The sequence below is a fragment of the Trichechus manatus genome, unplaced genomic scaffold (genome assembly GCF_000243295.1).
Source record: "Trichechus manatus latirostris isolate Lorelei unplaced genomic scaffold, TriManLat1.0 scaffold00089, whole genome shotgun sequence".
In the NCBI taxonomy this organism is placed as follows: domain Eukaryota; kingdom Metazoa; phylum Chordata; class Mammalia; order Sirenia; family Trichechidae; genus Trichechus; species Trichechus manatus.
Window position 1 is genome coordinate 2413144 of NW_004444025.1, and position 17366 is coordinate 2430509.

At 38.8% G+C, this 17366-nt stretch overlaps 1 protein-coding gene across 4 annotated transcripts in view; it reads left to right on the top strand.

Annotated features, from left to right (window-relative positions):
- GRIA2 (glutamate ionotropic receptor AMPA type subunit 2) overlaps positions 1-17366 on the top strand; it is a 186360-nt gene that overhangs the window by 118707 nt on the left and 50287 nt on the right. For all 4 annotated transcript variants that reach the window (XM_004382036.1, XM_004382035.1, XM_004382037.1 and 1 more), the window contains exons 5-6: positions 4389-4442; positions 10687-10848. In XM_004382036.1, coding sequence (XP_004382093.1) covers positions 4389-4442; positions 10687-10848 — 216 coding nt within the window. The remainder of the gene's footprint in view (positions 1-4388; positions 4443-10686; positions 10849-17366) is intronic.

Sequence of the window (17366 nt, forward strand, 5' to 3'; positions counted from 1 at the left end):
TGATTGCTGTCTCTCTATGGATTCTTGCAGCCTGTTAAATTTGTCATTATGCTCTTCTCTAATCTTTTTAATTTCTTCTATTGTGTGTTATGCGTTTTGCTTAATTTCCTTCCTAATTTCTTGAAGAGTTCTGTATACTAATCTTCTGTATTCTGCCTCCAGTAATTCCAAGAAATTTTCCTCCTGTGGAAAATTTCTAGATTCTTTATTTTGGGAGCTTCTTAAGCTATCATGGATTGCCTCTTTATGTGATTTGATATTGACTGTTGTCTCCGAGCCATCGATGATTTATTATATTTGTTTACGTTATGTTTGCTTACTGTGTCCTAGCTTCTTGTTTTGTTTTGATATGCCCAAATAGGCTGCTGGTATGAGCTAGTTTGATTACTGGCACCTTTGAAGCTCTACTGTCCTGTCACCAGGTGGTTAGAGCTGTTAGTAGGATTGTGAGCTCAGGAGTCTGCCCCCTCCTCCTGTATGGATTCAGCTCAGGTGCCCAGGTAGATAGTCACCAAGTGTGTGGTGTAGGCTCTCACTTACAGTCCTAGGCAGGCATGGGTGATTGGTGTAGGCACAGGCATCTAGCTGCAGCATGGGGACACACTCTGAGCAAGGCAGGGGGATGACAGCTGCCCCCAAGTGTCCAGGAGGAAGGCATGTCCCTGTTCCCTAGAGCATGTAGGTGGGTGGGTTTTGCAGCCGAACTATGAACACCTAACACTGTTGGCTGTAAGGACTGGGGGACACCTCTTATTCATGGGCCCCTATCACTGTTGGCTTGGTGGCATGGGTGGAGCCACCAGTCCTCAGGCCCCTGATGTGGGTAGGTGAAGGCCCTGCTTAATGGGCAGAGCAGTGTCAAATGTCAAGAACCTACCACTTCACAGCTGAAACAGTTGAAGTTAGAGTTCCGGTATATACCCTGTTGTACTATGGTAACAAGGGCCTACGCTGTTGAGATGGGCCCACACAGGTCTATGCAGGGGGAAAGGCACTCAAAGTCCATGGATCCCTTATGCCTGTGCCTAGGCAAAAGAGCTCTGCCTATCATGGATTTCTCGCTTAGGGGAGCTGGCAGTTTATTTTTCCCCTTGTTTGTTTATTTGTTCACTCTCCAGGGCAGGGAGAATGGCTCTGGGCATGTGACGGATCCTACTTCTGGCTCTGGGGACTCGGCAATTGCTGAAGCCGGTCTAGGACCCGGGCAGAGCAGGGAGCGGGGAGGTAAATGGTAGAGTTTTTCCCTAAGGAAGGTGTTTTTGATCCGTGCGGTAAGCCGTATGCAAGTACTTATCTTTCACTGATGAGGGCTGCTTCTCACTGGTTTTGGGTGGCCATGTAGACTCTCTGGTATGGGTCTCTCCCAGTGCAGAAAAAGTGCATCCCAAGCACGGATACTTGCCTGCCTCACCGCTCACCCGCAGCTGATCAGGCCTGAAGGGCTCAGGCTCTTGCCGGGTCAGGTCTGGCAACTCCTCACTGCTTCCAAACCATCTCTCCCTCCCCCGCCACTCAGTCCTGTTCCTCAACTCTACCTATGATGTTCAGGGCTCCCAGATTGCCTTATATAACTGAATCACTTGTTTTTTTGGGTGTTTGTTGTAAGAGGATCTACCGGAAGCATCTGACTACTCCCCCATCTTGGCCCCGCCTCCTCATTTAAGATCTTTCAGGATAGGGTAACCATGCAGTAATAGTCTTATGATAAAAATAAAACAAACCAGAGATAATGGTGAAAGAGCATCATGATTTACTGAGCAAGGTCTCCTTCATGGACTGTTTCTTTTCCAACTTTATATATAGATCTAGATTGATCTATCAGTCTGTCTGTCTGTCTATCTATCTACCTATCTATCACCTTTATTATGGTCACTGCTAGCTCCTTGGAATAATGGACATAGAGGGTTGGAAGGAAAATGCATGGTTGGGTATGTATCCCTTGGCTCTTCTAGCTTCAAGAGAAAAATGAGATTGATTCATTTATATAACAGAAAACATTCTGCAGGCATAAATGAAAGCTTAATTGATATATACGTACAGGCCCTCTGCCCTACAAAATGGATCACTCATGAAATATTGAAAAACTGAATAAAGCTAACTTGTTATGAGAAAGACCTAACTGTTGTATGCTAGAGAGGTGAACGTTTTGGTAGAACAATCTTTATTCCAGCCTCAGGAGATGAAGGCAGGATTCTTTTTAACCTGGAGGCCTCTTTTTCAAATGTGAACCTCATTTGAATTTCCTAAGAGAGTCTCATTAAGACTGAATTTTAATAATACTCATTAGTCTTTGGTTTAAAAAAATTTAAGTATTCATGACACATCATAATAAATGCTGGTGAAAACCCATATGAAAATAACGCTATTTCCAAATCAAGAAGACAGAAACTACAAAACATACTGGGAATATATGTAAATAATATTTTGAAGCAAATACATGAGTGTGATTAAAGAAATATCGATATGAATATCCATTCAAAATATGCTGAATATTTTGCACATATATCTGATTTTTGTTTTTGTAAGACACTGACTATATTGAATAAATGCAGACAAGGGATGATTGTATCATTTAACAAATATTTATCGATGATGTCCTCTGTGTCTGGAATGGGAGATGCAAAGAAAGGTGAAAGAGTCGTTTTTATACTGGATGAACTCATTGTTTAGAGGGGAAGAAAGAAATGTACACACATAATAGTAGAATATCACCAGTTATAATGCAGTGTGGTTTATCGGAGCATGGGGGAGGGATGATCTGTGAAGCGTTCACATAGAAAGTGACATCTGAGCTGGCTTGGATTCATTCAACTGTTTGTTCAATAATTTTCTCCGAGGGTCTAATGTTTGCCAGAGAAGCACTGAGGTAGATCCTAGGAAAACAATGTTAAAGGATATAGACAAGTTTGCATCTAGGTGAATGTTAATTACGTAGCTACAGAAATTAATATGTAATTACAATCATAAAATATAAATGGAAAAAGCAGGGTGCTATGAAATAATTAAAGAGAGAAATATTTTAGATTGGGAGATCATGGAATGACTTCAAATAAAATCTAGATTAAAAAATGGGGATGAAGTACATTCTAAGAAAAGAGGTACGTTTGATTTATTCATTCAGCTAATACTTACAAAAGATCAGACATGGGACAAACTCTTGGTTTTTATAGTAGCTTCAAGTTAGCAATAGAATTAAACTGTATTAGACTGTTGTTGTTAGGTGCCGTCGAGTTGGTTCTGACTCATGGCGACCCTATATACAACAGAATGAAACACTGCTCAGTCGTGCACCATCCTCACAACTGAGGAGATGGGAAGAGGCATTCTGTATGCAAAAAACTAAAAGAGGGCCAGTGTGGCTTTTGTGTACAATGTGGAAGAGAGTCTGAAGAAGCCTGAAAGTTTATTGGACTTAGTAGTATTTTAAGGATTTGATTATTAATCTAAAAGCAATGGGAAGCCACTAAAACAGTTTAATCACGGAAGTGAACTAATGATTTTAATTTTTTTCTATAGACCTGACATTTTATGCTTTCTGTTGGTGTGAACATTTCCTTAAAAATAGAAGTTACATTTGAATATCTAAGGACTAGGGCTACAGCATGGCCATTTCACCTATTTCAGCTCTCTTCATAGTTGGTATAGATGTATGAGAAGTCAAACTGATTCAGTCATGTCCAAAACGGTTATGAGCATTATCAAGATAACCGTTTGCTCCATGATGTGTCCATCTTGCTGTTGATTTTTGACTGACATTTGTGGAGAAAAATTAGCTTTTCTGATCTGTGCTGCCTCAAATTGGAAATAATAATGTTCATTTGAACTACACTGTAAACTTTTTAAGATCCTTAAGATAGGAATTTTTTTGTAGATTCATATAAGAATTCCTTTATATGCTCATGAATGTTCTTTTCAAATTTAAGTACTGCTAGAAACGCTATGTGTCTGATTATTCTTGAATATAAATGTGTAAATATAACGTCCCAGATGTTAGTTTCAGGTGTTTAATATTTTATTAAAAATAACAAAAACAGATTTTGTAGAGATAAAAAATATGACTTCTTAGGAATCAAAAAAAATTTTGGTTTTATGTTTCTTAACATTTTGTGGCCTTATTTGCATTATTGACAAAAATGAGGTAATTATTGTTGTTTAGTCATTGACTTCTTGACAGATAACATTTGAAAATCACAAAAACTATGGTTACTTTTTTCTGTGAGGTAGCTAGTCTCTAGATTTGAACATTATATTTTATCAAATACGACTCGTAGAACATAAAAAAACATAGTAGATAAAATTCCATTTTTTCCTGAATCTGGTAAAATATCAATAATTGTATATTTACATTATTTCCATTTATTAAATAATAGTTTCTTTCTCTTTGTTAGGTTATTACCATTGGAAAACATGTTAAAGGGTACCACTACATCATTGCAAATCTGGTAGGTGAATTAATTGGTATTTATTATTTTGCTAGAAATGCTTATTAATTAAAAATTTGTTTGGCCAGTGTTTGTCAGTGGTGTTTTTAAGAACACAATTTCATTATATTTGATAGATTATAAGTGACAGTATTTGTCTAAATTTCTTACATTTTAGATTTACTTTCCACTTTACATTTTCTAATCTATTTCCTATTCTTACAAATGATGAAAGAAATCGTAGAAAAATATTTCAAAATTTTTATAAGTTGTCTTAGAAGTTGTATTTTAAGAAAGGGAAAATTTCAACAATATTAAATTTCATTGTTCTAGTTTTTTTACAAAACACTGTCACAGTGTTTTGTAAACTTTACATCCTACACATTCTTAAGTTTTTAATATATATAATATTTGAAATGAATGCACATTGTGAGAATATATATTAGTGAAAAATTAAACCTGGAAATATTGAGAATATTAATATGTTATTTATTATTTATTTATGACTTCCTACTTACTATATAAGCAACACAATGAAAATTGACTTTCTGTGAAAACCCATTGCCGCCCATTCAGTGGATTCCAACTCATAGAGACGCTATAGGACAGAGTAGAACTGTCCCATAGTGTTTCCAAGGAGCAGCTGGTGGATTCAAATTGCTGACCTTTTGGTTAACAGCCAAGCTTTTAACCACTGCACCACCAGGGCTCCTGACGTCCTATAAATGGTCACTTTTTCCCCTGGATTCCCGTGAAATTAAATTATACTGAACATCAGAGTAATTAATTGCATTTTTCTCCCTTAAATATTATGAGAATCAATTTAGAATTATCATGAGGCCGTTTTTTCTCAAAATAGTTTTTATATCAGCAATAAAATGAGCTTAAGCCGTTATTGTTATAATGGCTTATGACCGTAAATAAATATGGTCTTATATGATTGAGAAGACCGCCCCTCCCCAGGGGGGAAAAGTGAGAAGAAGAGGGAAAGAAGGAGAGAATATTTTGAAGAGCAAACTGAGACCTTGAAAAGGTTTCAAATGTGGATTTATTTCATGGTTTCTGGAGTATCAGATTGTTAGATCAGAAGATATTATATCTAGTAGTGAGGAAAGAGATAATAAAACAACCACTTACAGCCTTATAACCAATGAATACTGTTGTCACTAGGAGGTGGCACCAGAGACTTAGAATATTAAATTTCAAACCTGTACTCTATTGGGAGAAATTGGCCATTTAAGATCAAATTTCTGTTCAGCAATGAAATGGCTAGCTACTGTAAAATTTCATTAGGACTTGCCATTATACTATATCAAAGAGATTCTAAATGACGTCCTACCAGAGAAGCAAGGGTTAAAATAGATGAAGCTCTGTAGCTGGTGTCTTCAGAACTACATTCTGTGCGGGGAACAGCCTGGATAGTGAGTCCCCTGTGTGAATTGTGCCATTTGATGAACAACACTGAGCCACATTGACAGCTGTGATCTTTAAAACCATCCAGATGGAGGATTATATTAGAACATTGAGAACTAATGACAGAAGGTGGCTCATCAATTTGAGGGTTGATTTCTGATGCTGGGAAAAAGGAAAGAATAATTTGAATGACCAAATAAAAAGAGAAAATAAAAGAATGAAATCTAGTTCATGCTCCGTCATGCTTCTAGGTGGAAATCTACTTAATATTTTATCAGAATTCAAGTTCTGTTTTTCTTTTTCTGAATACTTGATTTCCTCATCATATGAAATGCTCTAGTGACTAGATAGGTTCAAGGAGTCCTGCATAGCACTTTAATTTCTGAGCATTTAGAGGACACTTGGAAATTTCATTGACATTTAAAATTGAAGAAAGCCACCCAAAACTGATGAGATTTCATCTTCCAAACTCTTGACTGAGTATGCCCCTCTGCCCCTGTCCAGTGTCTATAAAAGAAAAAAGATACCATCTTTGTGAATTTCCTCAAGAATTACCAAATGCTTGATTAGGCTTCCAAAATGTAAGTCATGATTAAGTCCCTGATGCAGCATTTAAAATGATGACTTGTACATAAAGCGATGAAGAAGTGTTCATGATGAGATCCAATTCCCGTTTCTTCAACTATACTATTTTCATGTCTTTAATTCTTTAAGAAAGTAATCCTTCCACAATGCTGATGACTTCACATGGCTGCCTGTTAAAATTTTATATTTTTACAGATTATTAATGGAGATTTACCTTCTGCTTTAAGTCTCGCCAAATAAATCCCCAGGAATAGCAATGTCAGTTTTCATTTGATGAGTTGTTACTGTCTGTAGTGTTAACTGTTAGCTTCTCTGCTATGATTCATTCATTTGGAGTTTTTTTTTTTTTTTCTTTCCCCTTCTGCTTCTCACAAACTGCAAAAGTACAGAGAAGAGAGAGAAGGAAAAACAAAAGTATAGAAAAATAGATTCTCACCAAGACCAGCTCAAAACCCTGTTTAAGGTTTTAGTCAAAAGTTTCCTTGGTACTAAAACTACACCCAAGATCCAGTGAAATGACAATAAGAAAATAAAATTCTTTGAAACCTTAAGGAAGGAGATTTTGGGAAAGGAAACATGAAAAGGTGCAAGAGATTATCAAAGTTTTGTCATCTTCTAGTGAATACAGTATAAGTTGAGCAGATGAAGGAGGAATAACTGAGATAGAAATAAAAGAAAGCTAAAACAAAATGTAGGCAGAGTGTGATATAGACAAAAGCAAGCCTGTTCATTGTGCAGCACCCCTGTGGAATTCAGTCTTTTGGAACCAGAAAGGCAGGTGAGGTGTGGAGCTAAAAAGGAATTTCTTACTGGTTCTCTAGAAACAAAAGACTAAGACGGGAATTTATGTGCATATTATAAAATAAATACTTTCAGGAGTGACTTCTAAGAGAATGAAGGAAACAGGAAAGAGAAGGGAAAAAGTCTAAATAAAAATGTGATTTCAAATGATATCTGCCTTCAGCCTGATCTCTTGGGGAGATTTGTTGCATAAATTGTACCCAGTGTCTCCCAACTTGAGGCAAGGCAGAGGGACTTTTGTATGCCAGTCCCAGTTAGTGATTGCCATTGGCCAAGGGTGGAGCTTCAATTTCCCAAGGGCAATCCGTAGGGAACTGTGAGCCATTGACCAAAGCAGGGGCAGCCGCTGGAGGACAGGCCTGTTAAAGGTGTCCCAGGGGATCTTGGTGGGTTACTAACAGCATCTGCAACAGAGGCGGCATGACTCAAAGGTTATAGGGAAAGACTGGACAGCCCAAGCACTCTCTCTACACACCCCAAATAACCATGTGACTACTAGCCCCAGGTCCCAAACACCCATCTCCTCTCTAGATAATACTGCTGTCTGGAGATTATGAACTGGAGAAGCTCTCAAGACTCAGACACAGGCTGAAAACAGGTCAACTGTGTGAAAATCTGCATATGGAAATCCGAACCTTCCCACCCCACCTCAACATCCACCTTATGGGGAGGTATACTAGCCAATGAGCCTTACCCATGAAGATAGAGATTCCGAGACACCTTTAGTGCCTTGCTCTTAAACAGCCAAGTGTAACCACGCATTCGAGAGAAGTGTTTGCCATGCATGATAGGGACCAATAGAAACAAACAGATAAACAGAAATATGGCAGGAAACACCAGAAAATGTGCTTTAAAATTGTAATTAGTATCTTCAGAGAAATAACAGAAAATATTTTATCCATTAAAAGAAAAAAAGGGGCTATGAGAAAGGAAAAAAAATCAAAGAATAAGAAAGAACTCTGGGAACTTACTTTGTTTTTTAAGTAGGAAAAGTTATGTAAGAGTTTGAAGGAAAGTTGAGCAAATCTTCCAAATTATTCAACAAAATGACGATACAATATAAATAGAGATTGGGGAATCTCTAAGGGACCTAGATATTTAGTCTAAGGGTTACAAATCTTAATAACAGGCATTCTAGAAAGATAACAGTGAAAATAGAGTGAAATAACTTATCAAAGAAATATTTAGAAAATTTTCCAGTACCAAATGACACAAATCTCTCTATTCAATACCCGGAACAATGAAGGGGAAAACAAACACAGTAAACCTCATACCGAAAATATGATCATGAAATTTCAAGGATAGAAAGATCTTAAAAGTTTCTGGCAGGTGGAGTTCAAGGGTAGGAAGCAGGTCACACACCGAAATAAATTTGAATAATGGCGCATTTAATATATAATAGAAAACAAAAGCCGATAGAACAATGCCTTCAGAATTCTGAAGTTTTCAACTTAAAACTTTATACCAAGCCAAAATACAAATCAGTCGAACAATATCATTAATATCACACACAAGTAAAATTTTGCTGAAGATAATTAAAAAATGGTTGCAGCCGTACATCGACAGGAAGCTGCTAGAAATTCAAGCTGACTTCAGAAGAGGATGTGGAATGAAAGATATCATTGCTGATATTAGATGGATCTTGGCTGAAAGCAGAGATTACCAGAAAGATGTTTACCTGTGTTTTATTCACTATGCAAAGGCATTCGACTGTGTGGATCATAACAAATTATGGATAACATTTCGAAGAATGGAAATTCAAAAATACTTAATTGTGCTCGTAGGGAACCTGTACATAGACCAAGAGATAGCTGTTGGAACAGAAGAAGGGGATATTGCATGGTTTAAAATCAGGAAAGGTGTGTCAGGGTTGTATCCTTTCACCATACTTATTCAATCTGTATGCTGAGAAAATAACCTGAGAACCTGAACTATGTGATGAAGAACGCAGCAGATGACAAGGTTTCGTCATATGCAGATGACACAACTTTGCTTGCTTAAAGTGAAGAGGACTGGAAGCACTTACTGATGAAGATCAAAGTGCAGATCTTTGGATTACATATAATCCTTCAGTATGGATTGCACCTCAACATAAAGAAAACAAAAATCTTTACAACTGGACCAACAAGCAACATCATGATATACAGAGAGAAGACTGAAGTTGTCCAGGATTTCATTTTACTTGGATCCACAATCAGTGCCCATGGAAGCAGCAGTCAAGAAATCAAAGGACATACTGCATTGGGCAAATCTGCGGCAAAAGAACCCTTTAAAAAGCGTTGAAAAGCAAAGATGTCACTTTGAGGACTAAGGTGTGCCTGACCCAAGTCATGATGTTTTCAGTCACCTCGTATGCATGGGAAAGCTGGACAATGAAAAGGAAAACTGAAGAAGAACTGATGCTTTTGAGTTATGGTGCTGGCGAAGAATGTTGAATATACAGACTGCAGAAGAACGAGTAAGTCTGTCTTGGAAGAAGTACAGCCAGAAGGCTCTTTGGAAGCAAGGAGGGCGAGCCTTCATCTCAAGTACTTTGGACATGTTTGCAGGAGGGACCAGTCCCTGGACAAGGACATCATGCTTGGTGAAGTAGAGGGTCATCATGCTTGGTGAAGTAGAGGGTCAGGGAAAAAAGAGGAAGATCCTCGACGAGATGGATTGACACAGTGGCTGCAACAATGGGCTCTAACAGCAACGATTGTGAGGATGGCGCAGGACTGGTTAGTGTGTCATTCTGTTGTACATAGGATCACTGAGTAGGAACCGACTGGAAGGTACCTGAGAACAACAGCGGTCTCTTATGGATCCCTGGTGGCGCAGTGGTTAAACACTCGGCTGCCCACCGAAAGGTCGGTGTTTCAAACCCACCAGCCACTCTGCTCCTGTAAAGATTATAGCTTTGGAAAGCCCATGGGGCAGTTCTTCTCTGCCCTGCAGTGTCAGTATGAGTCAGAATTGACTCGATGGCCATAGCTTTGATTTTTGGTATTGTCTCTTAAAAGCTAGTGTTTATATCACTTGAGTGAATGAACAATTTAAACATCAACAACTTGTTCACAATATTGTAGCTTTTGGAGAAAAAATGTTATTGAGTGTCTATAAGCACATGGAGCTCTGTTGTCGATTCAGTAAATAAAATCCAATGTTTACCCATGGAAGATTTCTCAATAAAACGGAGAACTTAAGAGCCATGAGTGTTCCATGAGCTGATCAATCAATAAACAAGTATTGGTGAAGGACACACTGTGTTGCTAAAATCATGTTAAATGCTGGTGAAAGAGCATTGGCTAATAAGTGGTAGAAGAGCATTGGCTAGAAAATACATGAAGCATTTCCTGTAGGCTTCTTATCTGTCATGAGTTCTTTGAAATACGTAAAACCACAACTTAGGAAGGTATTTGATAAATGTTCATTTCTATTTGGTTCACAATAGAAAAAGTGTAACGTAAATGTGTTTCATGTCTAGGGTTTTACTGATGGAGACTTATTAAAAATCCAGTTTGGAGGTGCAAATGTCTCTGGATTTCAGATAGTGGACTATGATGATTCCCTGGTATCGAAATTTATAGAAAGATGGTCAACACTGGAAGAAAAAGAGTACCCCGGAGCACACACGACAACAATCAAGGTTGGTTTGCATTTGTTTCTGCTTCTGTCTTTCCTGCGTGCTGGGAAAGTAGTCTTGGCAAATATGAAGAGGAGAAGAGAAGAACAGAGTAGATAGGTAGCTAGTGCTGTTCAACGTATGACAAACCTATTGATTTCAAAATATATTTTCATGTTTTAATTAAGAAACAATTACAGCCTCGCTGTTTTCCTTTGCAGTTTTCTGCTTCCCTCACACTTGCATCCTGTCATTTCTTTATCCACTTAGGCTTCTTTGCTTTTTATTGTTGGTTGAGTGCCTTCCGGACTAAACTCTTGGAAATTGGTGGTAGGCAAAAAGACAGGATCTGGTGTCAGCCCACAGTCTAGTGGGGGAAAGACAGGAAGTGCTGGAGGAAGAACGCTACGAAGGGATAAACAGGAGGCTCCGGGAGACGGAGATAGAGGACATTATTTTAGATCATTGGTTCTGGGAAGGCCTCTCTGAGTGGGCGATTTTTAAGTGGAGACCTGAAGGATAAAAAGGAGACGGTCTACATATTCCTTAGAAAATTATGTTCCTGATACATTGAAGAACAATAGATGCCAGGTTGTTCCTAATCCTCACAAACCTTGGTTGTAGACAGTAGAGTCAGTAAGCGTACGGCCACAAAGGTATATATTCCTAGCTGCTGATGAGCAGCCTCGGGGACACTTCAGGAAGATCAACTCTATTGTCTTCACTAATGAAAGAAATCATTAGAATGCTTTATGCAATCACTCAAAGAGAATTTTGGAATACTGTATGTAATTGGAAGCCCTGATGGTGTAGTTGTTAAGACCTATGGCTGCTTACCAAAAGGTTGGCAGTTCGAATCCACCAGGTGCGCCTTGGAAACCCTATGGGGCAGTTCTACTCTGTTCTATAGGGTTGCTATGAGTCGGAATCGATTTGATGGCAACGGGTTTGTTTGTTTTTTGGTATATGTAACGCAGTCCTCTGATATAAGTCCTACTCAGACAAATCTTTTGTTCTTTAAAAGTTTAGGCATGCTGAGATCTTCACTTGTTTATTCACCAAATTTTATTGTATATACATTAAAAAAAAAAAGCAAACCCATTGCCATCGAGTCAATTCCAACTCATAGCAACATGGGCATGCATATATTTAGCTCCAAATATTAACTGTTTCTGTTGTCTAAAGGAAGTTTTGTTTTGCATCTGTTGGTAACCTTACTGGGAGCAGAGGTAAGAGTAAAACTTTTAAGAGTGGATTGAGGAGTGAGTAGGAGGAGGTGATATTCTCATTCTTTATGGAACTAGAGATTTATGAAAATTAAGAGCAAAACTGGCAAAATATTTTTGTATGTATAGTGATTTTGTTTATTTGTGTGTATAAAATGATTACATTTGAACTGGTCAGGAACAGTGTTATTACAGTTGCTGTCAGTCCGAATCCACTCGACAGTGACGGGTTTGGTTTTTTTTCGGTTATCAGTTAAGCCTGATTATACTTTATAGAGAGGTTTTTTTTTTAAATGGGAAAAACAGGTATAGTTTTTACCTTTAAATATGTGTCTGACTGTAAGTATGATCATAGATGAAGATTACAAGCTTCAAAATGCTCTACTTTTCGGTGTAGAAATGGATTTTAATTTTAAGTCAAATTCAGACAATTTTTCCACAGGATGTTAAAGAATAACCCACAGTTAATTTTTTTTGTTTTCAAAAAACCAGATGACTTTGTGTTTGGTGACCTAGATTGAGATTCAGCATTTATAACGATTAGAATATGGTTTTATGGTGGCACCTTCATGTAACAAGGCTGCTGAGAAGGCAAATGGCCACCTATTCTTTCAGTTGGCACTGATCTGTGTCTCTGCCGGTGCTCAGTAGAGAGCCAAATGCTGATCCCATTCCGTGGAAGTTCAGGCTTCCATCTAGACAGAGCTGATGCCATTTAAGTTCCCTGATGAAGAGAGCATGTGGCGTTCATCCTCAGATGGAATCAGCGTGTTCCTTCTGGGTACTCAGTCGTCATGTTGCCTCCCACTGCTGCCTGCTTTGGGGAGAATGAAAGCAAAGTGAGGGTTTTTTATTTTATGTTTTGCCTGGAAGTACTCTCATTATTCAAGCTTATGTGTCATACATCAAAATACAAAGCAAATATGGGGTATGAGCGATCTTTGGCAATGTGCTCTGTTAATGAGTGCCGGATTTCACTGTGTTGAGAGTCTGTATGGTGACATTTCTTTACTCCCTTTCCCTTGTAGCATTTCATCCCTGTAGGTGCCTCTTTCTTGGTTTCTTCTCCCTCTTCTGCGAGAGATCTTGATGGCCCGTCATTGTGGGATATTGCAAAGAGCACAGCTTCTAAGTTTACAAACTTAAGTTCAGAGTCACTGTTTGACCCTAGGCTGAGCGTTCTCATCTTCGCAGTGCAGCTGGTGTTAGCTACCGTTGCATCGCCCCCAACTTAAGGTGATCTTGTGCACAACAGAACAAAACACTGCCCGGTCCTGCGCCATCAGAGAGGCCATCCGCATGATCACTTGTGGATAGGACTGTTGTGACCCATAGAGCGTCAGGCCTTTCTTCTTAGTCTGGAAGCTTCACTGAAACATGTTCAGTATCATAGCAATAAGCAAGTCTCCAGTGACAGATTGAGTGGTGACTGTGCATGAGATGAATTGGCCTGGAATGGAACTTGGGTCTCCTGCATGGAAGGCAAGAATTCTACCACTGACCCACCATTGCCCCTACACAACGCAGTAAGGTCCCTGAATTCCCTGGGTGCTGCAACGATTAAATAACACACTTAGCGCATCTTTGGAAACAGTAGGTGCTAATATCAGTTAATATTCTTTTCCCACCAGTTTTCTAAGACAAGAGAATTGTGGTCAGTTGGGAAGGCCAATTCCAACTTTAACATTTTGTGATACCCTTGCCCAAGTTTGTTTATAAGGTCTTTGAAGGTTGACAAAGATCACTGGAAAAACTGTGAGGAGAACATGGATTTCTGTGGGAGTTCATCCTAACACAAACATTTATTATGCATAGGATATAGGGCCGGTACATGAAGATAAAAACATGAAAAATGCATGAATCCTGCCCTTGAGGATTGTCTAATGGAGGAGACAATCAGGTCAATAAGCAAATACAGTAGAGAGTGATGTATGCAGAATATGCCAGCTCTTGCATGTGGCTGGGGCAGTGTGGGGAAAGGAGGTCAGGGAAGGCTTTCCAGAGAAGTGACACCTGACCAGGGTTTTGCACATGGTTGCGCAGGAGGAGACATATGGTAGGTAGATGCTTGGGAAAGAGCCAAATGTACAGCATCTCAGAGTGACGGAACAGCATGACACGTTCAGGAAGCTGTATATTTCTACCTTGTGCAAGAACTTATGTATTTGGGACAGGTGAGTGGCAAGAGGTAAGACTCTCAAATTGTCAACAGGTTCAGTAATTACAGGACATGACTTCCATGATTATTTCTGCTTTCATAGGCAGAAAAAGGAAGAAAAACTACACAGGGGGCTACACGCTATTCCTTAAATATAAACAATAGTATATTCTCAATGCTTAAGAAAAGGAGCAAAATCTCAAACATGATCATTTCCTTTTATGTTGTTTTCTGAGTCATTGACTGTATCAGGTACATTACCTGGCAATTTAAATCACGTTTTACTATACTACAATAAGAAACTTATGCTTTAGTCATAACAGTCTTTAAAGATACAGTTCATTACGTCTATTCTTGTGGTTGGGCTTTGGAAATTACATAAATTATATCAAACTGTGGGAGTATTAAATAAATGATTGTCTCAAAATTTAATTTAGTGTTCTCCAAATGCTAATATAGCTTCAGTAGTTTCTTAATTAAAACAAATTGTATTTGATAAATAAAGGAGTAAAATCTTAAATACGTTTCAATATTTTAGCATATTTTAATAACCATCATATTTAAATTGCAAATGTTTAAATTTCTTGTTCCTAAATACTGTATAGAACAATGTCTTTAGAGTCATGGAACTGAGATTCTAAATCCGACTCAGTAATTTGCTAATTTGGAGTGACATTTATTTATTCATTCATTTCTTCATCCATCCATTTATCCACTGAATAAGTATTTATTGTCTACTCCATAGCAGGTACTGTTCTAGAGACAAAGTTCTGTCTTCAAGATTTTATAGACTTCAGACTAAAAACCAGCAATTACCTTGTAATGTAATACATACATTGATTTAAATGATCTCATTTACTTCTGAGAACCAATGTATTCAAAGCTGGACTTCTGATTTCCCATCACCACCCCCTCTTCAGCCCCTTTAAACTACTCCTTCTACAGTTTTTCCCGTCTCAGTCAATGGAAGCTCCATCTTTTCAGTTGTCGCTTAGGTGGAAAACTTGAAATTGCCCTTGGCTTCGCTTTCTCCGAATTAAATCTGGCAGGAAAGTCTATAGGCTCTGCTTCACTTCTCACCACCTCCTCTGCGGCCGCCTTGAATACACCCACCACCGTCTCTCTCCAAGGATTATTGCTAGAGTCTCCAAGCTGGTCTCCCTGCTCCCACACTGGCCCCATATTATGTATATAATAAATGAGATTATGTTGCTGTTACATTTAAAATCCTCCAGTGGCTCTTTATTTCAACCTCCAATGGCTCTTTATGAGAACCAAAATTACTCCATGGGCCTCGAAGGCCCTAAATGCTCTGTCACTGACTCACATGTGACCTCATGTCATGACAGTCTTCCCCTTGCTCGCTCTGCTCCAGCTACACTGGGCTCCTTCTTTTCCTTTAGCACACCAGGCATGTTCCCACCCTACAGCCTCAGCTCTGGCTATTCCTCCTTCTTAAATAGCAGCTTTTTACATATTTACACGGTTAGGCCTCCTCATCCTTTAAGTCTTTGTTCAGATGCCATCTTCTCAAGGAAGTCAACAGTAGACATTCTCTTTAAAACAGCAGTCTGCTCCACCCACTATGGTATTCCCCATGGCCCTTTCCCTGCTTCCTTTTTTTTTTAGCTTTCTAGCAAGCTATACTTATGATTAATTTATTCACTACATTGTTTAGTGTCTATCTACTTGCTAGAAAGTAAGTTGCGTGGTGGGGCAGGGATTTTTTTTGGTTTGTTCACTGTTATATTACAACCTTGTAGAATAAGACCTGGCGCTTGTTCTAGAAATAGATATTTAATGAAGACTTTCTGAATGTATGAGCAGAGGTAAACGAAGGGACTGTGATAGGACTGTAAGAAGCTCCTAAATGAGATTCTGGAAGTAAGGGAGGGCTTCTTGAATGAAGCAGCAAAGAAGCTGAGACCTGAAGCGGAGGTGGGAATTTGGAGAAGCAGAGACAGAACAATGGCATCCAGATAGAGGAGATAGGATATATGAAATCTCCAACGCAAGGAAAATATAAATATTCCCATAAGGCTGGAGGTTGAGTGAAGGTGTTTTGATGAAACTCTGAGACATAATACTTTAGAAACATGCAGCATTCAGATCTTGTGGGCTTTGCTGATATACTAAGAAATTTTTGTTTTTTTCCGAGAGCAATGGGGAACCACTAGAGGAGAGTGATATGATCATGGTTTTGTTTAGGAAGATTGCTGTGGCTGCTCTGGTGAGACTAGATTGGAGGAGGTATGGGGTAAGGCAGAGACGGTAGTGGTCTGATTGTGCTTGTGGCATGGGGATGGAGCAAAATAGATGGATTTGCTATATTCACCAGTGCTTTCCATGTGTTTATTTGTAATATAAGTGATAATTGCCAAATCGTAACGATTTATGTAAAATATGCTAATGCGAATTTAGTTGAGAGAAATTTGTGGGTTAAAAATGAGATCCCGAATGACAGACCGTGCCCTTTACATCTTCCTGGCCCCACATCTCATTCAGCAGTTTTACAGAGGGCAGGCACACAACAGGTATTTGTTGAAATTAAGAGCAATTCAGTGGATATCATGAGTAAACACTTCGAAAAGGATCAAAACACTAAGAAAGAAAAAAATGCCCTTATCATTTTAAGGAAATACAGCTTACGTTTCCGCTATAGCATTTGTAGGGTCCTTTTGCCAGCCACGGCAGAAGAAAACCAAACCAAACAAACAAATCTTGCTGTCAAGTCAATTCTGACTCATGGAGACCCCACGTGTCACAGAGTAGAACTGCTCTGTGGGGTTTTCTTGGCTGAAATCTTTACAGAAGCAGATCACCAGGTCTTTCTTACCCGGTGCTGCTGGAGGAGTTCAAAACACAAATCTTTAGGTTAGCAGCTGAGAGCAAACCACTTGTGCTACCCAGGGCCCTTGGCAGAAGAGTAGTGGCTTATTTTTCTTGATGACCTGTAGAGTGACTAACAATCTGAGCTGATCTGTCGGAGCACCCACATTTAAATGAGACAATAAAAGTAGGTGCTTTACCCCTGGCCCAGATGGCTTCACTGGAGAATTCTACAAAACATTTACAGAAGAACTTGTACCAGTACTACTCAAGCTATTTCAGAGCATAGAAAAGGAAGCAACACTTCCAAATGCATTCTATGAAGCTAG